At 35.7% G+C, this 25,050-nt stretch overlaps 1 protein-coding gene across 3 annotated transcripts in view; it reads left to right on the plus strand.

The window, feature by feature from the left end:
- The window catches only part of LOC127832079 (serine/threonine-protein kinase B-raf-like), an 84,678-nt gene that overhangs the window by 24,954 nt on the left and 34,674 nt on the right, over positions 1–25,050 (plus strand). Inside the window, exons 7-9 of one of the 3 annotated variants that reach the window (XM_052357250.1) lie at positions 508–544; positions 17,614–17,665; positions 22,550–22,701. In XM_052357250.1, the coding sequence (XP_052213210.1) occupies positions 508–544; positions 17,614–17,665; positions 22,550–22,701 (241 nt within the window). Of the gene's footprint in view, positions 1–507; positions 545–3,987; positions 4,166–7,917; positions 8,021–17,613; positions 17,666–22,549; positions 22,702–25,050 lie in introns of all 3 variants that reach the window. The other 2 variants (XM_052357247.1, XM_052357249.1) reach the window with 2 other exon arrangements.

A 25,050-nucleotide genomic window follows, 5' to 3' on the forward strand; every position in this document is an offset into this window, starting at 1 on the left:
CATGCCTAAAAGCCGTTTGTTTTTTATTATTTATTTCAATCCATTTTTTTAATGGGCAGTTTTGTCTTTAATCAGTGATTTAAATGGAAACTTGCTCATTAAATCAGTTTACGGTGTTCGTTTGGCAAATATATTTATCACTGGAAATTGTTTCAAATAGTGATAAATAACTGTCAGAATGATCAATAATTTTCATTGTGAAATGTCATAAGTATTTTGATATCATGATGGTATAATTTTATCAAAAAGTTCCAGTTTAAACAGTAAAAAAATGTAAACATTGTAAGCATTTGGTAAAAAAAATAAATTCGTTTGAATTGTTGAAATTGTCATATTTGTATTCTCTCATGATCATTGAAAATAAATATTTCCATTTCACTTAACATTTTCACTAAAAATGGCAAATTCTCTGATCACTAGTGAATTAAAATTGATCAATTAAGATATGTACAGCTTTGTTGATTTATTTTAATACGAACTCAAAACTTCAATCTTGTTATTTATCAGAATGCTTCAAGATTATTATTTTAACCATTTCCATCAGGTAAGCAGTTACAGAAACGCTATTATCAAAACACAGGTATGGAAAACATGTCCAGAGGATGTGTCCTTCAATATTAAAACTTGAATTAATCCATATACATACCGTACTTAATTTGGGAAACGCACAACCAGGTCCATGTATTCCACCCACATGATTTTTTACATGCCAAAATAGAAGGGAAAGTTTTAATTCAATTATATTAAGTATGATGTCTATTTACAATAAACTTATAACAATTTTTATGTCCACCACCACTATAGTGGGGGACATATTGTTTTTGCCCTGTCTGTTGGTTTGTTGCTTTGTTTGTGTGTTTGTTTGTTTGTTTGCGTCAAACTTTAACATTTGCCATAACTTTTGCAATATTGAAGATAGCAACTTCATATTTGGCATGCATGTGTATCTCATGCAGCTGCAAATTTTGAGTGGTGAAAGGTCAAGGTCATCCTTCAAGGTCAAAGGTCAAATATATGGGTCAAAATCGCTTATTTAATGTACACTTTTGCAATATTAAAGATAGCAACTTGATATTTGGCATGCATGTGTATCTTATAGAGCTGCACATTTTGAGTGGTGAAAGGTCAAGGTCATCCTTCAAGGTCACAGGTCAAATATATGGGGACAAATTTCAAGGTCTGCTGCAAAAATACTCCAATTATTGATGGATAGATGCATTACTAGTTAAACCGATTCACACGCATTTGCGCCTTTACTGCCTTAGTTTTATCAAACATGTGCATTGTGTAACCTATTAGTGGGGATTGTTGTGATTTTTCGGATTGCAAAAATAAAGATCCCTGACATCTATCACTGGGATTCAATATTGTCATGTGTCAATATTCATCATGCAGAGCCCTCGTTTGGCCTTTTTTGGGGCTGAAATTCGGCCCCATTCCCTCCTTAAAATATAAAAAAAATCCCCTTTTTCAGCTAAAAATTTCTCCCCTCCAAAGAAAAAATATTTATTAATTTTTTTACTTTTATACCTATGTTGCCAGCTGGTATCCGGCTATTAACCTTTGATTAAATGTATATTTATGTAAATTACATAAAAATATAGCAATTTTAAGTCTTGAATGGTTGGTGAAAAGATCTTTTAAAATTCCCCTTCTCGCCCAAAACGACGCGAAATTTCTCCCTCTAAGGGCCCCGGCCCCAATCCCACCAAAGTGTAGAAAGGGCCATGTGTAACATCTCAAATTACCCAATGAGTGCTGTCAGTCACTTAGTGAGACAACACATACGAAATCATGTTTTTAATAATTAATTCACTCTTTTGAATTTCTATTCAAGCTATTGCTACCTGGTTTACACCTACCATAACCAGCTATTTGGTGTGTCAACAATCTCCCTTTCAGCCTGCAAGATGATTAATTGGAAAACAAGCTTGGCGCCTTTTATGAGTATTTATTATTGCGCAATGAAGTTTTCAAAGATTATTTTTTTAATCAGCAGCCAGAAAAGGGATTTGATGCACACACACTTTTTATCCCCCGCCAGAGGCGGAGGGATATTGTTTTGGCGTTGTCCGTCCGTCCGGCCGGCACTTTTGTGTCCGGAGCCATATCTTGGAAGTTTTTTGGTGGATTTCATTTAAACTTGGTATGAGTATATATATGCATAAGAGGATGATGCACGCCAAATGGCATTGTACACCATCTGTTAAAAACAAACTTATGACCCTTTGTATCTTGAAAAAATGCTTTTTAGTTTCCGGAGCCATATCTTGGAAGTTCTTTGGCGGATTTCATTGAAACTTGGTATGAGTATATATATGCATAAGAGGATGATGCACGTCAAATGGCATTGTACACCATCTGTTAAAAACAGACTTGTGGCCCTTTGTATCTTGAAAAAATGCTTTTTACTATAGGCACTTTTGTGTCCGGAGCCATATCTTGGAAGTGCTTTGGCGGATTTCATTTAAACTTGGTATGAGTATATATATGCATAAGAGGATGATGCACGCCAAATGGCATTGTACACCATCTGTTAAAAGCAGACTTATGGCCCTTTGTATCTTGAAAAAATGCTTTTTACTATAGGCATTTTTGTGTCCGGAGCCATATCTTGGAAGCGCTTTGGCGGATTTCTTTGAAACTTGGTATGAATATATTCCCGCGCCAGAGGCGGAGGGATATTGTTTTGGCGTTGTCCGTACTTTTGTGCTTAAGAACCTTCCTTTGTCTTAGTTTTGTGTTATTGTCCTCCGTCCGTCCATCTATCATTATGTTCATCCGTCCAATTTGCACCCTTCCTCAAACAAAGCATATGTTGCGGGGGATACCTTGGGCCTTTCAGGCCCTCTTGTTAAAATGAAATTTGGGAATCAATAACTGATATACTGGGTAAAGTACGGTAATTTACTTAGCTTAAAAATAAAGTACACAAAGATATTTTTTGTATAAATAAGTTGAAGTAGTAATCTTTACTTACCTTGGTAAAAAAAAATTTTTGAATAAAAACTAAAGTGAGAGATTGTTCTTTTCTGTAAATAATGTCTTTAATTTGCTAGAATCATATCCAAGAAAGGTCTTTGTTGGTTAACGGACCATGATTTGACTCAGATACTATTGAAAAAGGTGAAAAAACTAACATATTCGGGTATGAAAAATAGATATTAAAGACACCACTCATCTGGGATAAAAGTTTTCCATATCTGTGTTGTTTTGAACGGTTTAAACGCCCCACTTAGTTTGAGTTCTGTTCATTCTAACCAATCCTACAAAGTTAGTCTTCACCATTACTTCTGTTCTACTGTGTTCACACAACTAAACATGTCTGATTTAACCACTCAGAATCTTGCAGCGATTTTAATCACAACTGAAAATTTAATATAGCATTGAAACTTAATGTTAAAGCAATGATAAAAATATGGTAGATATAAATACCCGTAATTATGACCCGTCTGTCGATGTTGAATACATGTATGTTATTATTTCACACATGACCGTTTTATGCACGCTCATTAAGCCAAATGCTGGTATTTAAAATGTTATAAATAAATGTTGTTTATTTATTTTGTTACAGAATTTGTTTAATAAAAATGTCATTTGTTTGAAATAATTGTCACATAATGTTTCTTGTTTATTATATTTACCTGTCTTAATTCTGTTGCATACTTCATATTGGATTTTTAACAATGAAATTCATTTTCAGATGAGTAATTTGTTGTTGTTTTTTATATCAGCCATCGAAGCAGACAGGGTGCAGGGGTGTGATATTCTCCGCCCTTAAGTCAATCCTCACCCTTTCAGTGCGATACTGGATGAATAAAAAGTTCTTCACTTCACAGAATCAATATATTACTATAATGGGGGGTAGCAAATTTTCATATGATGAGGTGGTTAAAAAATCACACCCCTGTTATGTCAACTTATAGATTTGGATTAAGCTATCCTATTTCTCGACAATGCCACTTATGAACCTGTCGACTTTTTCAGCTTACTTGCAGAGAGTACCGGTATGGCCTCCTACCAATCACTAATTCCAGGCTCATATCAAACTGATTCCCATAATCTTTTCTCACGTAATAAACAAACGACCCCTCTTGGGCCGAGGGGTAGATCCACGTCAGCGCCGAACGTCAGTTTTGTGAGCGTGGGTGGTCAGCTTGGGGAGGTATGTCGTACCGCTAGGATTGTTCGGCAATGCTGTATGTCTGTAGTTTAATAGTCGTTCTTCATGGGTACTTGGTTCTTGTGCTATTTCTTAACACTCGTCAGCACTAAAGCACGCCAGAACACATGACTGCGTGTTTACATGTTGGTAGTTATTAGTGTGATTTTCGGATGTCAAGTGTTTTGCCTTGTTGCCTGTGTTAGGTGCAGGAGTGGTGGTATGCTAGGTGTGATGTGGCCAGTTCGTCACTAGGGCCTCTTGCAAGATATGGAGGCATTCTCTTGAAGATATCATCTATTACCTCGCTTATTTGTCTTAAAGTATTTCATTAAATATAACCATTTGTTAATAATTACATGAATTGAGATATGATGCAGACACCTAAAATGTGAATGCTGTTAAAACGTTTTCTTTGAAATTTAAAATCAGTATTAATGTGTTGCTGTTGAAATGTGCTACATTTGCAACATCTCATTACATTGAACTGTAATTGTTTCTTTAAGTTAACAGGTCACATAATATTACTTAAATAGCCTGTTAATGGCTTATATATAGTTCATTCAAGGCAAATGTTAAACAAAATTGCTAAAGAGGACAAGTACTACATGATGAATATTGGGAAACTGTTAAACAAATGTTACTAAAAATAGCCAGTTTATGGTTATACATATTATTTACAAGGTAAAGTTAAACAATGACACAAGACTATCTAGCTGATGAATGGTGATTAACAGGGCAGAAACAAACAAATATTATTGAAATGAGTGAGTTAATTGATGGCATTTCAAGGGAAAGTCTTGCTTGTTAGCGGGTGAAATGAGCAAGTTAATTGAAGGCATTTCAAGGGAAAGTCTTGCTTGTTAGCGGGTGAAATGAGCCAGTTAATTGATGGCATTTCAAGGGAAAGTCTTGTTTGTTAGCGGGTGAAATGAGCCAGTTAATTGATGGCATTTCAAGAGAAAGTATTGCTTGTTAGCAGGTGAAATGAGCAAGTTAATTGATGGCATTTCAAGGGAAAGTCTTGCTTGTTAGCAGGTGAAATGAGCAAGTTAATTGATGGCATTTAAAGGGAAAGTCTTGCTTGTTAGCGGGTGAAATGAGCGAGTTAATTGATGGCATTTCAAGGGAAAGTCTTGCTTGTTTGCAAGTGAAATGAGCCAGTTAATTGATGGCATTTCAAGGGAACGTCTTGCTTGTTAGCGGGTGAAATGAGCAAGTTAATTGATGGCATTTAAAGGGAAAGTCTTGCTCTTTAGCGGGTGAAATGAGTGAGTTAATTGATGGCATTTCAAGGGAAAGTCTTGCTTGTTAGCGGGGACTTGCATCAGATTTGAGTTCTAGCTAGCCAATTAATTGATGGCATTTAAAGGGAAAGTCTTGCTTGTTAGCATGGTCTTGCACCAGATTTGAGCGCTAGCTTGCAGCCAGTGTTAGACTGTGCTTGTTCAATCAGTGTTACTCAGACACTAGCGGTCTCAAGGGTATTTTGGACATGCTTGGGTGCAAAACTGTTAATTTGAAATTAATAAACAAAAAGATCCTAGTTTGAATTGTTTTCTCATAGTGTGAAAATTATTAGCTATTACACATTCTTTAAAATATGTTTAAAAACATTGTTTTATTTGATGTTTGTACCATAATGTCTTGAGATAGCCTTGAAACAATTATTTTAGATATATATTTTTTCATAGCCTCTAAATTGATGTTCAAAATGAACTTCAATAAAATGGCTAAGAAAATGTAAATCCACCCCTTGAATCCAAGTCTGACAAAATGTTGGGTAAAATCCAACAGACATTTGCAAAAAGAATTTCTTTTTTTGACAGGTACATTAAAAATAATAGTATTTTATCTTCACCTGGATTTTGCCTGACTTTGGGTTCCGAATTTGATAACTGTCTACTCCAGAAGTCTAGCTTGCTCTTGGTCATGGACACATCCACTATGTCACATCCACTATGTCACATCCACTATGTCACATTTGAAATATTTTACAACAGTTAAAGTAAACAAGCGGCTTTTATCATGTGCCCTTATGGTCAAACTTTACTTGCAATTGGTTTATATAACTGTTGTACATAACCAAATTGTTCTAACAATTGGAGTAATGTATCCGAAAAAAATGCAACTTTGAATTATCGCGTCAACCAAACAAAAAGAGAAATAATCTCTCTGAGAGAAGTAAAGCAAAGACTGTGAGCCTAAAGTAAATATTTATTTTCATTGGTCATTTATAATAAACTGCATCAAATCAAAACATGGTCACTACCTTCATTGGTCAATATTTTAGGCAGCCAATGAACTCAAAATGTGACCTCAATGGATCAATCGCTGTTACATTTGGAGTTGTCTTGTGGTCATGTGATCTGACACAGAGCAAGGGAGACCAATCAGGAGGCACTAACCATAGAAACTGTTAACCAGATGTTGGGAGAAAGTTTGCAGCCTTGATTTCAAGTGTTCCCTTTAACAAGTGTTTTGATTACAAGGGCTAAGGGTGAAACTGTTGTTACTGCTAAACATTTTTAGCTCACCTAAGGCTAAGTGTGAAGTTTTCATGGTGATCTAATGGGGCCAAGCTATGTCTGGCATTCTGCAATTCATGTCGTGTCTGGTCGAATTTTAGCTTTTTTTTTACTGAGGTAAATTAATTTTTCATTCAATCGTGAGGTGTGGTTATCTTGTCAATATCTAGGCTGAGTTTGAATCTGGGTCACATATATTAAACAAAAAGGTCACAAGATAAAATCTTCAAAAAACTTTTAAGCACTGTAGAAACCTTATTTATGACTCGAGCTGAATGGTTATCACGACAATATCAATGCCATTTTTGAATTTGGGTAAAAACTAGATCACCAGGTCCAGTCTTCAACAATCACTTAACCTTGAACTCAGTCGAGCACTTAAAGGCCATCAATTGATATGAAATACAATGGTTTCATGCTCAGCCCTTCAATGTTTGTCAATTGACAATATAACAGCTATGTGAGCCATGTTTGTCAAGTATGTAACTAATATAGCTTAAGCTGTTTGACATTTTCAAAAATAAAAAATTGCTAACAACTTATTTTTTAAGCAAGCAATGTACAAATTTCCACCTATACATTATTAGTTTTTTTATCCCAATTTTGTGTGTGGAAAATAAATTCCATCTGGCTGTAATTAGTGTCAGTGGAATTATTGTACATTTCTTTTCTTTCAACACTTAATGTAATTTTACTGCATGTTCAATTATACAAATGTAGTGAGATATTAAACAGAGCAAACAGTTTATTTGAGCATTGCATAATCACCATAGAAGTTTTTTGACATGTCACTAACATATGTTTTTCCTTTTATTATGGTCTTATATGTTTAGATAGTTAGTTATTGTCATGTGATTTTGTGCCATACCATCTTGGTTCTTGTTATTGGCCAGTTTGTGTCGTACCTTCACATTGTCTTGTGTCATTGAATGTGTTTCGTGTGTCACAGTGAATGAATGTTTATTGTTATGGTCATGATGGTATTGTTGATACTAGGACAGTTGTACAATGTTTCATGATTTTCACCATTATTTTGCAGCACGATGGGACCTATTTCTGTTTTTTGCATTCACCAGTTTTTGCAGCATTGTTATAGTTTGTGCCTTGTTTTCATTTCGAGAATGCGACAACAGACTTCATTTGTTGTTGTTATTGGTGTTGTTGTTGACATAGATAACATCACCAGTGCCCTCCAACGTGTTTTTTGTTTCTTTTTCGTGGCTGTAGACAGTTTGGCAATGTTCCAACGATATCCCTCCAGTCCTATCAGTTCTCCATGAAAGAGAAATCATTGTCGGCCCCCGACGTTAATTTACCCGGTTCTAGCGAGGTATGTTAGTCGGCATGCAACCTTGGTTCCCTCAGGGGTGGCCACTGATTTCAGGTCAACAATTTTATATTAAATGCTTAGCAGGGAAATTTCAGCATATTTTAAAACAAAGATCAGAAGTTTGTTGAGGATATTATCTTTTCTGGAGATTTTAACAGAGTAATATCCTTAAATTTAATGATTTTTATAAAATGAAATATTAAAAGGACATTTCCGATTCTGCAACAAAGTTTTTGTATAATTGACAGAATCAAAATGCTTAATAAATGCACATCATGGAAGTTTTTAGGAAGTAAGTTGAATGTATTGCTATTTCCAACTTTGAAAAAAACACACATAAAAAATAACATGAAGTGAGTCTTGTATTAGTAAATTATCCTTGAATTTATTGAGTTGTATGAATGGAGTGTTCCAATTTTGAAAGTAAGTGAATTTCAGTGTAGGCAAAGATACTCAATGCTTTATAAATGCCCCTAATGGAAATTTCACTGAATAAAAAAATCAATGATTCCTTTTCTGAAAAAAAGTCATGGAAAAATGACTTATAGACAATTTTATGAAACAGAAATGTTTGAGGAGTTGGGGAATTATTAAGGAAATCAGGGAATGTTTAGAAAATCATGGCATATTGAGGAAATCAGGGAATTTTGAGGAAATCAGGGCATATTGAGGAAATCAGGGAATATTGAGGAAATCAGGGAACATTGATGAAATTGGGGCATATTAAGGAAATCAGGGAATATTAAGGAAATCATGGAATATTAAGGAAATCAGGGAATATTGAGGAAATTATGGAATATTGGGGAAATCAGGTAATATTGAGAAAATCAGGGAATATTGAGGAAATCGGGGAATATTGAGGAAATCAGGGAATATTGATGAAATCAGGGAATATTAAGGAAATCAGAGCATATTGAGGAAATCAGGGCATATTGAGGAAATCAGGGCATATTGAGAAAACCAGGGAATATTGCGGAAATCAGGGCATATTAAGGAATTCAGGGCATAATTAGGAAATCAGGGAATATTGAGGAAATCAGGGAATATTAAGGAAATCAGGGCATATTGAGGAAATCATGGAATATTTAGGAAATCAGGGAATATTGAGGAAATTAGGGAATATTAAAGGAAATCAGGGAATATTGAGAAAATCAGGGCATATTGTGGAAATAAATAATCAAAGCACTGAAAGCACTCAAGATGTTCGCTATTGCATTATTTAACACGCAATTCATTTTTGAAAATCAATCTCAAGTTTGAAATGAACACACGCCATTCAACTTTATAAAGTGTGTGTCATAGCGCACGGGTCGAGTTTTGTGAGCTCTTTTTATCATCCTTATTATTTCATAGAAATAACTAAGACAAAATAAAAACAACATGCTTTTTGGAAGTTCTGAAAGCATAGAAAGTATGATGAAAATGGTAACGATAACTTAATATAAAGAAAATTTGCAGTCACCATCATATTAAAGGAATATTTTTTTCTAATATCAAATGACTATCTCACCAAGAATATAAATTCATAATGAAAGTTCCGTGTACAAAACTTTTGATTTTTGACACCATATACAAAATCAAAATATACAATAATCTTCGTATCTTGTATATGGAGGAATAAAAGTATATAAACATTGCTGTTTATGCTTTACTTGTTACCCGAGCAGTTCACACGGTGTCAACAACCCTAACATAAACATAGGTATAGAGCACTAATGCGCTTTTAGGCGTAGCTGTTTCAGTTTTCATCTTAGTGACTTTTACATAACGCCAACAGACACGCATGAATATTTTCGAATATTTAATAAGCTGATTCGAATACAACCTCTGAATTTTTGCTACATCACTGCGTATGTGCTCAATTCAAAGGATGTAGCACTGTTCAGTGTAAGGAATTCCGGACTACTCCCTGTATGCTCAAACGACACAAATTGTGACCCTGTTGCAATTACGCGTTACAATCCATCTCGCAGAATTTCACTTTTGCCTCCAAGATGAGAAAACAATCATTAGCGAAATAGTATAGTGTCATGATAAGAGAAAATCGTTTAATTATCATACTACAATGTTTGCCGTACTTGGTCAGCACGTCTGGAAATCATTCCTTAATGTGTGGATAGGCTGCCATTATTAACAAGTTTGCTATTTTCAATTCAATTTTGTATCAAAAAGCATTGTTCTTAAATGTGGCATTTTCAATTCGCAATGAGATTTGTAATGACCCTCGTCATGCGAAAATGGGTCTTATTCCATATGTGCCCATCATATAAATAGCCCACTCAGCTATCCCTCTTTCAGGTAAGGAGAAACATAACATATTGAGTGATTTTAAAGCGAACAGCATCGCCTATGGCCTGACTGCGCAAAAGCACATGTTGGGTTTAACAAACGCTTGCCGAAACGCATAAGACCCATTTTCGCATGACGGCGCTATTGACGTGTGATTTAAATGTGTCGAAAGAAAACTGCGTTTAAATCAAATATAAACATACGATATATTTCGATAGTGAAGAAAGATACTCATGACAAGGCATATGAGGACACATATGAAGTGCTCTCCCGTAGTATATTTTTTATTTACTCACACTAATGTGTGGTTTGACAATGCTAACACACATTTCATGCGGTGAATATGCAGCTTACAAGTGAAAATCGCAACACAATAGTTTAACTTTTGTTTAATTGTATTTAATTATTTAGAAAAGTAAATTGCTAACTTTATTTCAAAGTCAGCATATACGCCGACTACATTTTTAAAAGACATTTATTGTTATAAATATATTTAATATAATATATTAAGTTGTTTTCGGTTTTAGCGATTAAAAGCATTTTCGAGGTTGCCTATAGTATGCCTGTAGTAATTGATGAACTCATATCCAACTGTCTATGTTTTGAGAACTGTGAATATAAACAAGCTTAACCTTCTACTAACCTTCTACTATTGCATTCGTATTATTATTATAAATTGTTTGTTATATTCGGGTTTAGCAATTATGAAACTTTTTTTTGTCTATCGTATCGCTGAAGTTATTGTTGAACTTATGTTCAACGTTTATAAATTGAGAATATAAATAAGCGTCAACTTTTTCCCGAATCTCTCAATTTATGACCTGTACTACGTCATTGAGTTGTATGCGAGAGCGTAACCTTTTGCGTTGTTATAACCTGTAAACTTTCCTTAGTTTATCGACAGGTGCATCTATTAATAGCCTCATATCATGAATGCCAAAACACCCGCTAAAAAGAACCACGTGACCAAATAGGACGCAAAACGCAAATACCATGCGACTACGACTTATTATGTAAGAACGCTCCGCAATTCCTTTGAAGCAGGAGCCTTGTGATTGCTATTACGTATATAATTGACCGCTAACTGAAGTAAGCAAAGGAAACGCAGCACCTAATTGACCCATTCCTTCTATGTGCGAAGGCAGATTGAATTCTACTAATGTATGGTTTGCCTATTATAACACACATTATAATGCGGTAAATACGCGACTAACAAGTAAAAAACACTATAAACAAACTTTTGTTTTGAATTAAGTTATTTAGAAAACAAAATTCTAAACCTTATTTCTAAACAGCAAGACTTCATTTTTTAGAGAATATTATTGTTATATTTAAATGTTTTTTTAACAGTTTCAGCGATAATGAAACATTTTTTTATGTTGTCTATCGTATCCCTGTAATAATTGTTGAACTCGTGGTCAACGTATTATTAATTGAGACCTGTGAATATAAACAAGCGTAACCTTATACTATTGCGTTATTCTCACACGGACTCCCCTTGTTTATCGCCAGCCTCAGATTTATGAATGAGCTGAGCGAAAATACTACGTCACGCACACGCAGCAGAAAGTGGACTATTTTAATCATTCATAAACAATCTCCTCCGCGACACGTACAATACGATCATTGTTTATTGATTCTTTTCTATAAAACACCGTTCGAAAATATTGAATGTAACACGATATTAATATAATGTTTCCATTTGTGAATACACATAATTGGAGAACTCAAACCTCTTGCATAAATTATACAACTCTTTCTTGCGCGGATACGCAAGCGGGTATTGGGTTAATCATACCTAGGCCGTATCGACCTGAATTTCACATTAAGCACTTTAGACGGTCGCTAAAGCGACCATCTAAAAACAGAAGGAACAGAAGGAAATAATGGAAAATAAAGCATTGGGCACATTTGGGAATTAATTTGGAAATTATAGACATAATCAGGAAAAAAATGACAAAAGGGAAAAATGGGAAATCAAAAACATTGGACGAACCTAATAAATAGTGAGAAATGGTGAAATATTTTAGTATGTGCGGGGTGAGAGGTGGGGGCATTAGTGAAATTCGAATTAATGTTTCTATTGAGTGATTAATATTTCAATGGCCACCCTGGTCCCTGTACAAATTCCTTTGGAGGTTTTCCAGTTGCCTCCGTTAGGAATTTTACCAGTATGCATTTCTTCTTGTCCCTTTCATGCCCTAGAACATGTTTTGTTTTTTAAATATATTCACTTTTTTGGTCTTTCGTTGTGTAATAATGAGTACATACTTCTGCTATATCTCTCTTTGTTTTGTTGGAAAATGTGTATATACCATATTTGTATAATCAACACTTGGTTTGTTCATGAGTTTATTTTTTCCCAATGTTGCTCTAAAATGTGTTTTGGAATTTTGTTTGTTAACTTAAAATACTGAAAATCGTTGTTTATCAAACTCAGTGTCTTTTATATCTCAAAAACTTTTTTTTTCATAAGTTTGTATAACATGTAATTATATTGTTGTGAACCAACTAATATTTATGAGTCTGTTTGATTACAATGTATTAATATTTATCTATTTGTATTTATTACTCAAATCAATACCAAACAGTTGCATGTCAGTTTTTGCTTGCCCTAGCAAAACAAAAATCTATCATTTTAATGTCGAAAGTATATATTAACTTCACAAAACAACTGTTAAAATGTATATACACATCAAAACCGTACACATCAAACATTCAAAACAAAACTAGTCCTTAAAATGTATGATAAAAAAGTCATTTTCAAGGAAACAATATCAGGAACAACACTTAACTTTTGAGAGAAAAGTCACTTCTAATTTCACTTACTTTGCAAAACTTAAGACAAGAGAGTCGTTGCCTAGCAAACAACTTCATCTATGGCAATACTTAAAAAATTGGAACTGTATTGTATTGCGTTTTAAGCACCCTTATACCTTTTGTTCTATTGATTTTGCCATTTCTGTTTTTGTAATTGCATCGAAGTTTTATTTGGTCTTTGCTTGTTTTGGTACACGCTTTGTCTTGTTATGGTTATGATCATTTTTTCTTTCACTGGAAGGATCTTTCTTCATTTCTTATCCATGGAGATGATTTGTGTATTTGTTCAGGTTCAAGATTTTACTTTGATTTGCTGTGCACAAATTTACATGAAAGTGGAATAGATTTAGCATTCACCCCTTTACCATTCATTACTAAGTGCAACATTTCAGTGTATTCACCTGTTTGTTACTTTGAATGAGTATGTATTTTTCCCCTGTTAAGGGTGTAGAAAAAATATTAATCAGGCTATCTTTAGTTAACCTAGCACGCCATTTTACCAAGAGAACAAACCCTTTGCTAAAGCAGGTATCATGAAAAGTGTGAGACAGTCAGACAAAGAGGACAATGTCATGAAAAGTGTGAGACAGTCAGACAAAGAGGACAATGTAATGAAAAGTGTCAGACAGTCAGACAAAGAGGACAATGTCATGAAAAGTGTCAGACAGTCAGACAAAGAGGACAACGTCTGACATTTGAGATTCATTCTGGGAGAACTGGGCTTATTGCATGTGCGTAAAGAGTTGTAGATTAGCCTGTGCAGTAGACACTGTCTAATCAGGGACAAAACTTTCCGCTTTTATGGAAGTTTTTGTTTGAAATAAGTCTCTTCTTAATAAATATCCAGTCTAGGTGGAAAATGTTATCCCTTATGAGCCTGTGTGGACTGCACAGGCTAATCTGGGGTGACAGTTTATGCTCATGCATTAAGCCAAGTTTTACCAGAGGGCCTGAAATATAGTTGGGAACTGTCCCATTTACTGTCCGACAAGAGCTTAAAAGAGTTGACACATTGAGAAAATGGCTGACAATTTTCTAATGTAATTAGACAGTTTGTGAGATGACAGGTCCTTCCAAAGCTCTCCGAGTCTGCTACAGTTCTGAACAAATATTGTTTCCCATGAAACCTGTTTGTTTGATTTTACATAATTTAAGTTATGCTAATAGCTGAAATGCTTTCGTTTTTGTTTGTGTATTTTTTTGCCGGTATTGTGTAAAAGCATGTTAAAATATATCGTTTATAATACTGTGTATATTATCAGAGTATATTCCATGACATTCACCCATTCTTGAAAATCAGAATCAAAGTATTCAACTATAGTCAATAAAATTTTCTTGTTAAGTGGAAGGTTAAACTTGCTGGATTTGTAGTGTTTGCATTTTTCATGAAAAAAATCAAATGAGGATACATTTTCGTGCACTAACTTAGGATTCAATTTAATACTTTGTAGTATTATCATAATAGAGCATATTTGATAATAATGTCTTTAAGTATAAGAATGGGGCCCGTATTCACCAAACAATTCTTAGACTTAAGTCTAAGAATAAAGAAAATTCTTTAAATTAGAATATTCAAGAATTTATTTAATTTTGAGTCAAACTCTGCAGTAAACATCTCTATCTATATTATTCTTCATATAGAACATTTTGTTAATGACATAATCACTAGTGGAGGCCTGTATATATTCAAACACTGAACACATATTTCTTGGTTCTAAGTCTATTCTTTATTCTTAAGTCTAAGAATCGGTTGGTGAATACGGGCCCAGATTATAAGTTAATATTGGTCCTGGCTTCCTTGTACAGCTTTGCATAACCTCAAAAATATATCAGTTGTGTAGCTTTCTTGTGCTGTGTTTTATGTAGTCACAACTCCCAGCATACTTTGTTCTTGTGTTGCATTTTATCTATTTGTAGCATTTTGCTGTTGTAGCATGTAGTTTACCTTTTTGTAGCACTACTAATTTTTAGGTAAAAACTTTTTTAGCTCGATTGCATCTCAAGCCTTTCAAATTCATTAGCCTGTGTCCTGGGTAGAACCAGCCTGTGTCCTGGGTAGAACCAGTCTGTGTCCTGGGTAGAACCAGTCTGTGTCCTGGGTAGAACCAGTCTGTGTCCTGGGTAGAACCAGTCTGTGTCCTGGGTAGAACCAGTCTGTGTCCTGGGTTGAACCAGTCAGTGTCCTTGGTAGAACCAGTCTGTGTCCTGGGTAGAACCAGTTTGTGTCCTGGGTAGAACCAGTCTGTGTTCTAGGTAGAACCAGTCCTTGATGTAAGATAATCTTGTCCTGCATGTTGTCGAAAGACTGATAATTAACCCCATTGCCCTACTCAACAAAAAAAATGGAGTTTACTGTATTCACCATGGACCTCTGTCTGTCAGTCCGTTCATAGACAGAAACTTGTGAAATGAAGTGATCCTTAACTTGTCAATCTATGTTAAAACTGTCAGAAATTATTCCTAATGATAAAAACATCTGCATGAGCAATTTGTATCATCATATGTTAAACATTCCTGAAGTTGTACCCCTTAAACAAGTGATCATAGAACCCCTGATAACATGTCTGTCAGAACACTTCAATATAGCCAATAGAACCCTTGGTTACATGTCTGTCAGAACACTTCAATACAGCCCACAGAACCCCTGATAACATGTCTGTTAGAACACTTCAATACAGACAATAGAACCCCTGATAACATGTCTGTTAGAACACTTCAATACAGACAATAGAACCCCTGATAACATGTCTGTTAGAACACTTCAATACAGACAATAGAACCCCTGATAACATGTCTGTCAGAACACTTCAATACAGACAATAGAACCCCTGATAACATGTCTGTCAGAACACTTCAATACAGACAATAGAACCCCTGATAACATGTCTGTTAGAACACTTCAATACAGACAATAGAACCCCTGATAACATGTCTGTTAGAACACTTCAATACAGACAATAGAACCCCTGATAACATGTCTGTTAGAACACTTCAATACAGACAATAGAACCCCTGATAACATGTCTGTTAGAACACTTCAATACAGACAATAGAACCCCTGATAACATGTCTGTCAGAACACTTCAATACAGACAATAGAACCCCTGATAACATGTCTGTTAGAACACTTCAATACAGACAATAGAACCCCTGATAACATGTCTGTCAGAACACTTCAATACAGACAATAGAACCCCTGATAACCTGTCTGTTAGAACACTTCAATACAGACAATAGAACCCCTGATAACATGTCTGTTAGAACACTTCAATACAGACAATAGAACCCCTGATAAAATGTCTGTTAGAACACTTCAATACAGACAATAGAACCCCTGATAACATGTCTGTTAGAACACTTCAATACAGACAATAGAACCCCTGATAACATGTCTGTTAGAACACTTCAATACAGACAATAGAACCCCTGATAACATGTCTGTTAGAACACTTCAATACAGACAATAGAACCCCTGATAAAATGTCTGTTAGAACTCTTCAGTTCAGACAATAGAACCCCTGATAACATGTCTGTCAGAACACTTAAATATGGTCAATGTTTCACCAAGGACTTAAGTATTTGTTGGCAAGTCCCAAAGATGGTCTTAATTCCCCTCTACCTCTGATACAAGTTGGACAGTTGTCAGTGACTGGCATAAGCATGTGCACTGAGTACAGGTAAACCAGATAGGCCAGTCTGAGTAGGTTAACTAAACAGCATGATATTGCCAGCATACTATTCAAATGGGGGAAACAATAATTGTGCAGTCTGCTGCATTACTTTAGCAAAATTATAATGTACAATATCTTCTCTCAAACCATATAAAATTACTAGTGAGATGGGTGATTGAAAGCCATTTAGCACTCTTATTAAAATATAAAGCGTTACCAGATTATTTTAAGAATGGTCCCTTCTACATTGGTAAAAAATGAAAAATGGTCTTCGTTATTTGTGTATTTTGTACATTTTGTCATGTACATCATGACGCCTATGCGCAGTACCATGACATAAACTGATGCGGAATACAATGTCGAGTACTGGCATTCACAGAGATTTTCATGCAATTGTTTAGTGATTTTTTTTCTCAAAAAGAAGACAATAAAATAATGGCAAATTAATGTTAAGAAAAAATCTAAATCCTTTTGTTACAGGGGGTAAAATACTATATACTTTAGGAAACTTTATCAAAGTTTGAAATTCCATTATTACTTGCGTATTAATAAATACTGTTATATACCCACTAATACAGCACAAGTTTGATTAATTTTTTTCTCATTTTCAAAATCTGACTCCGAATTTCTTTAGGAACTTAATCCCTTCCCACAGCAAGTACACACTCACTGGTATTTTAACAATGACATCCATGAAACGGCGCTAAAATGCACAGTGCAAAATTAAATTTCTGCAATATTTTGTGATTTCATGGTCTCAGTTTGTGTTTTGAGCTTGCAAGTTTTAATTGAAAATTCTGCTTTGTATTGTAGGACGTTTTACAGCATCTACAACAGACCTATGAAGCCTCAACCAATCAGCAAGGTTAGTGGAGTATAACTTCAGTTTTTCGCTTGATTTACAGGAACTGCTTGATTAGTTATCAAACAATGTCAGTCAACACAATTATGATTGTTTTATTCAAAGCTTGAACAATAATAGACCAATCAGAATGCTTTTGACATTTGTAAAATAAAAATTGAGAGATATTTGGATGTAAGTAAAACATTGGCCAATAAGAATCCTTGTAACAGTTGAGCTTTGCTTTAATTAGTTGAATATTAAAAGCTGGAATGAAGCTTATAACTCATGGTCATGTGTCTGAAGTAAGGAAAAAAGTCCATGTTGTTTGTTCCTCTACCAAAATTGCCCACTAATTGTTATACAATTTTTTCACAATTTAGAATCTGAGATAGTTGTCATATTATTCAGAGTTTAAACAATCCTAGAATCTGAGATAGGTGTCATATTATTCAGAGTTTAAACAATCCTAGAATCTGAGATACTGTGAAACCATTATTATTCGTTAGACATTAATTTTCGTCTTTTTCGTCCTTCCACCGATGGACGAATTCAAGATCCTAACGAACAATCATGTCCCATATTTGAAACAAATAAGACTGAATTACCGTAGGCATGAGGCATTTAAATCCAGCGTAATCCACGCATATACGCAGGGCTCGAAATTAACATTCGCACACTCGCAAAATGCTAGAAAAAAAGATTGCAAGGTTAGTTATAAGCCACTAGTATTTTTTGCAAGTAAAGAAATAGTGAAAAAAAAACGAGTTATATTGCTAAATGCGTTCAACAGCGTGAATGCTAAACAGTAGGTCAATTTTTGAACGTCCGAATACCCATATGCGGAAGCGCGCACCTTGTTTGTAGACTGGTATACTTATAGTACAGATACCCGGATGGTATTGATACAAAGAACATGAAACAGTCGACTATTCACACTCAAGTTAAATCCGGTTTTGACACAAAGGGGTGTACATTATACAGTGTACTGACAACTGACATTTCCTGTAAAACGCGAATGCAATAAGGCTGTATCGAATGCGTCAACTTCGTTTAGGTATAATAGTGTTGATTAGCGCTAATTGTTAACAACTTTATTACCCATTGTGTGTATTGTGTTTTTCAGGGGTGTGGCAGATTATACAGCCAACACACGGCGAATCCGGATTAAAGACAATACTATTAAACGCAATTAAAATATGACGATGTGTGATCAACACCTGACTGAAATATATTCTGCGCTTTTATTACAAATTAATAAAGAACATATTGATTTGTGTTTGGTTGTCCGTGATTGTAATGGAAAAAGACTAATTGGCAATTGGCTTCGTTGTTCAAAACACTCGTTAACGGTTATTCAGTCCCACTTATCCGCTAATCATAACAAAGAACGTGTCAATGACATAAAATAATAAGTGACAGTTACTATCACCTGAAATAACAGACTTGTTAATTGGCATATGCCAAACAAGGCCCACCTCCTGCAAGTGACTACCAAGTGTCACCCCTCTTTTCTCAGCACGTTGTTTTTGCAACCGAGTATTACATGTATTACAAACATTACAAACAAATCGGACGCTTTTTTTTTCAAAACCAGAAATGGACAAATTAAAGTGCTGACGAAATAGTCATTTTTTTAAAAAGGACGAAATTTCGTGCTGACGAAAATAAATGGTTTCACAGTAGTTGTCATATTATTCAGAGTTTAAACAATTCAGTTTAGTAATTTTTTAGTAGCTGAGCTTTATGCAATTTCAGCCGGTCCGAGTCGGTCCCCCATGTATAAGGAGAAACGTCACACAAGTGACAGTTACGCTAAGTCTTCATCAGAATCTGGTAATCTAGTTGCACCCGAGTGTGGCACCCTCAATAACATGTCTCCCCTTTCTGGGAATCAAAGAGTACTGGAGTGTTGCACCCTCAATAACATGTCTCCCCTTTCTGGGAACCAAAGAGGACTGGAGTGTGGCACCCTCAATAACATGTCTCCCCTTTCTGGGAATCAAAGAGTACTGGAGTGTTGCACCCTCAATAACATGTCTCCCCTTTCTGGGAATCAAAGAGTACTGGATTGTGGCACCCTCAATAACATGTCTCCCCTTTCTGGGAATCAAAGAGTACTTGAGTGTGGCACCCTCAATAACATGTCTCCCCTTTCTGGGAATCAAAGAGGACAGGAGTGTGGCACCCTCAATAACATGTCTCCCCTTTCTGGGAATCAAAGGGTACTGGAGTGTGGCACCCTCAATAACATGTCTCCCCTTTCTGGGAATCAAAGGGTACTGGAGTGTGGCACCCTCAATAACATGTCTCCCCTTTCTGGGAATCAAAGAGGACTGGAGTGTGGCACCCTCAATAACATGTCTCCCCTTTCTGGGAATCAAAGAGGACTGGAGTGTTGCACCCTAAATAACATGTCTCCCCTTTCTGGGAATCAAAGAGGACTGGAGTGTGGCACCCTCAATAACATGTCTCCCCTTTCTGGGAATCAAAGAGGACTGGAGTGTGGCACCCTCAAAAACATGTCTCCCCGATCTGGGAATCAAAGAGTACTGGAGTGTGGCACCCTCAATAACATGTCTCCCCTTTCTGGGAATCAAAGAGTACTGGAGTGTGGCACCCTCAATAACATGTCTCCCCTTTCTGGGAACCAAAGAGTACTGGAGTGTGGCACCCTCAAAATCATGTCTCCCCGATCTGGGAATCAAAGAGGACTGGAGTGTGGCACCCTCAATAACATGTCTCCCCTTTCTGGGAATCACAGAGTACTGGAGTGTGGCACCCTCAATAACATGTCTCCTCATTCTTGAAATCAAAGAGGACTGGTGTGAGTCATTCTGAATTACATGTCCCCATTTTGGAACTGAGAGTACATTTTGAATAACATGTCTTCCCTTTCTAAAGAGTTAATTACACTTGATTGTGACAGCCTGAATAACATGTCTTCCCTTCTTGAGAATTTAGTGCACTTGAGTGTGACAGCGTGAATGGCGTGTTTTCCCTTCTTGAGAATTAAGTGCACTTGAGTGTGACAGCCTAAATAAGATAACTTTCCTTCTTGAGAATTAAGTGCACTTGTGTGTGACAGCATAACATGTCTCCTCTTCTTGGGAATGAAGTACATTTGAGTGTGACAGCCAGAATAACATGTTTCCGCTTTCTTGAAATCAAGAGTACTGTTGTGTGACATCCTGAATAACATGTCTTCCCTCCTTGAGAATTAAGTGCACTTGAGTGTGACATCAGAAATAACAATGTCTCCCCTACTTGAGTTTAGTGCACTAGAGTGTGAAATCTTAAATAACATGTCTACCCATCTTGATACACAACGGTATAACATCCTGAATCACATTTCCAGTCAATGCAAAAGGGCCATCTTTACCAGGAAAAATTCATTTGACTGGCATGTTTTCTGAATAGATGTCCATGCCACAGGCAAAATATTCCCTTGTTGACATGTAGGTGTCTTTTTCGATCCAGCAATTTTGTGTTTAAGCTGGTTAATTGAAAAAAAACTGTCCCTTTGTTGCCAGTTTCTAAGACTGATTTACCCACCAAGGATGTGGAGATTGGTTCAGAAAATAGTAGTTTCTAGTAGTTTTTGCTAAATTCAGAGGATAGGTTTTGTGGAGATGGTTGCATGTGTGTGTGTTTGTTGCCCTTTAATAATAGTTACATAACCATTGTTACTTTTGAAAAGAATTTGATAAAAGAGAAATATTTTTAGGATAGAAAAGTTCTTACTTGCTTACATCTTCACTGAGGTGAATGCTTCGAGCCTCGTTAGACTTTATGCCTTGTTAGCTTACCTGATAACATTATGCTCATAGTAAGCTTTTATTACACTATGTTGTTAGTCATCTGCCAGTCTGGGCGTGCTTGTTCTTCACAGCAATCACTCTTTGATGACTCTCTTTCAAAGTTGTTCAATTTGTGGACCCTTGAATATATAGGCCATGGAATCTGAAACTAGATTTTAAAAATGAAAACTACACAAATCTTCTAAAAACCACAAAGGGTTATGGGTTTACTATTTGGTGTGTAACAGAATCTAATGTTTTATATAAGATGTGCAACATCATATGGTGGTCCTTAACAAAGTTTGTTCAAATCATGCCCCAGGGGTTAAAATTGGCCCCTCCCCAGGGGCTACTTAATTATATTTATAGGTATGTAGTCAAAGATGTGTCATACCAAGAAAAAACAAACTCAACCGTAAATCAATATATTACACAAAAGTCACAAAATCTAAGCATCAGTTTTTATGTCCCCTACCACTATAGTGGGGGACATATTGTTCTTGCCCTGTCTGTTGGTCTGTCTGTTGGTTTGTTTGCTCCAACTTTAACATTTTGCCATAACTTTTGCAATATTGAATATAGCAACTTCATATTTGGCATGCATGTGTATCTCATGGAGCTGCACATTTTGAGTGGTGAAAGGTCAAGGTCATCCTTCAAGGTCAAAGGTAAAAAATAATAATTCAAAGCGGCGCAGAAGGGGACAGTGTTTCCGACAAACACATTTCTTGTTTCCTTCTTGTTTAAGGTGAGCAATCTAGACCCGTTTGGCTCTTTTGTTTGTTTAAATCCCTTTAGGCTGCTATAAGCTTTTCAGATAGTTCTGTTTATATCCCTGAATATGCAATGATTTTGATTTAGATAGTGTATGAATAAATGTATTCCTTGACATGTTTGTTGGAATTTTTTTATTAAAAATTTAAAAAAAATCTCACTGGCTACATATATTTGGACATAAATAGTTTTGTAATGTGTTACTGATGATATAATAATTGGTTTCTCTGTCTGTGTGTCAGATAGAATTAATTCGAGTTTCTTGCATTTATCCTGAAAATTAGTTTATACTGCAAAAATAAACAACCAACCAAATATTTCCCTTCTATTTTAGGTCGCCACGGTAATATACTGACCCTCCCGGGCCGTGGCTCCAATCACAGTCCAACGGGCAGCCCAACAGACAGTGCTGGTCATTCACCAACTCCTGCGGGCAAACATAGGCCTAGGGCACGCTCTGTAGAAACAGACCCTGGCCGCAGAACTGTAATTTTATACATATCGTTTTTAAATTGTCTAGATTTTGAGCTTCATCCCACACCACAGATAGTGTCTTCTATCAATTGGCAATATGTGCTTAGAAATGTTTTAAGTTTGAGTGTCAAATAAGAGATGAATGAGTTATGTTTAAAGGAGTTATTGCTCTACCTGTACAATAACTTTGAGAAGCTTGAATGTAAAACTCCTTGTACATTATAGGTATTCAGTGGGTACTCCTTGTACATTATAGGTATTCAGTGGGTACTCCTTGTACATTATAGGTATTGAGTGGGTACTCCTTGTACATTATAGGTATTGAGTGGGTACTCCTTGTACATTATAGGTATTCACTGGGTACTCCTTGTACATTATAGGTATTCACTGGGTATGTACATTATAGGTATTCACTCTCCTTGTACATTATAGGTATTCAGTGGGTACTCCTTGTACATTATAGGTATTCAGTGGGTACTCCTTGTACATTATAGGTATTCAGTGGGTACTCCTTGTACATTATAGGTATTCAGTGGGTACTCCTTGTACATTATAGGTATTCACTGGGTACTCCTTGTACATTATAGGTATTCACTGGGTACTCCTTGTACATTATAGGTATTCAGTGGGTACTCCTTGTACATTATAGGTATTCACTGGGTACTCCTTGTACATTATAGGTATTCAGTGGGTACTCCTTGTACATTATAGGTATTCACTGGGTACTCCTTGTACATTATAGGTATTCAGTGGGTACTCCTTGTACATTATAGGTATTCAGTGGGTACTCCTTGTACATTATAGGTATTCACTGGGTACTCCTTGTACATTATAGGTATTCAGTGGGTACTCCTTGTACATTAAGGTATTCAGTGGGGTACTCCTTGTACATTATAGGTATTCACTGGGTACTCCTTGTACATTATAGGTATTCAGCTGGGTACTCCTTGTACATTATAGGTATTCAGTGGGTACTCCTTGTACATTATAGGTATTCAGGGGTACTCTCATTGTACATTATAGGTATTCAGTGGGTACTCCTTGTACATTATAGGTATTCAGTGGGTACTCCTTGTACATTATAGGTATTCAGTGGGTACTCCTTGTACATTATAGGTATCAGTGGGTACTCCTTGTACATTATAGGTATTCACTGGGTACTCCTTGTACATTATAGGTATTCAGTGGGTACATTATTCAGTGGGTACTTTTGTACATTATAGGTATTCAGTGGGTACTTCCTTGTACATTATATTCATGGGTATTCCTTGTACATTATAGGTTAGTGGGTACTTCTTGTACATTATAGGTATTCACTGGGTACTCCTTGTACATTATAGGTATTCAGTGGGTACTCCTTGTACACTCTAGGTATTCAGTGGTTATTCCTTGTATATTATAGGTATTCAGTGGGTACTCCTTGTACATTATAGGTATTCACTGGGTACTCCTTGTACATTATAGGTATTCACTGGGTACTCCTTGTACATTATAGGTATTCAGTGGGTACTCCTTGTACATTATAGGTATTCAGTGGGTACTCCTTCCCTCCTTAATACAAGACCGATAATAAAAATCTTTCAGTAACAAATGTATTGCTGGAAAATTGCAGCTATTATTCAAAATTTTGTCCCTGCTTTGGTTAAGTCTAGTAACTGACTTATGTAGGAGTGCAGGGCCACACTCGGGGTCCACACAATGCAGCCATAAGGTGCAGAAGGACCTCATAGCTGTTGTAATAAACACACTCTCCTCCTAGATTTTGGATGTAATTTTCGTCCAATTTACAGAAAAATTATCTGCATGTACTACAGCACATATTGCAGGGTTTTTATCTGATTTTGGGGAAAAGGCCTGGCCTTTTTTGAGGGAAAAAAAAATGGGCGAAACATGGGTTTTTGGGGAAAATAAGGAAAGTCTTAAATAATCAATTTAACATATTTTATTGTTTTTAAAACAAATTCAAGGCAACAGACAATTAAATTATGCAATATTTTTCTATTTTCTACACTATACCAGTTTAATTTATATAATTCAAGGTTTAAACAAAAATGGGGGGGGATGAAAACTAGGGGAACATTCACCTGCTGAGGGGTAAACAAATCCAAGGGGAAAGGGCCGTTTTTCGGCGTGGTTACAAAGAAGGAAAAAAAACTATTGTTAAAGCTTCTGTGCACAAATCCTCATAAATTTGTTATGTCATTGTGTATATCTTTGAAAGAATAATTATCTCAAAATGCAACAGAACATATCGTCAAGGTTTCACATCATCACACTTGCATTACTGTTATAGGAGTTATTGTCCATATTTAAACAATTCATAATTCAGTTTAAAATAACATAATGCCAAGGCCTTGTTAT

The sequence above is a fragment of the Dreissena polymorpha genome, chromosome 5 (genome assembly GCF_020536995.1).
Source record: "Dreissena polymorpha isolate Duluth1 chromosome 5, UMN_Dpol_1.0, whole genome shotgun sequence".
Lineage (NCBI taxonomy): Eukaryota > Metazoa > Mollusca > Bivalvia > Myida > Dreissenidae > Dreissena > Dreissena polymorpha.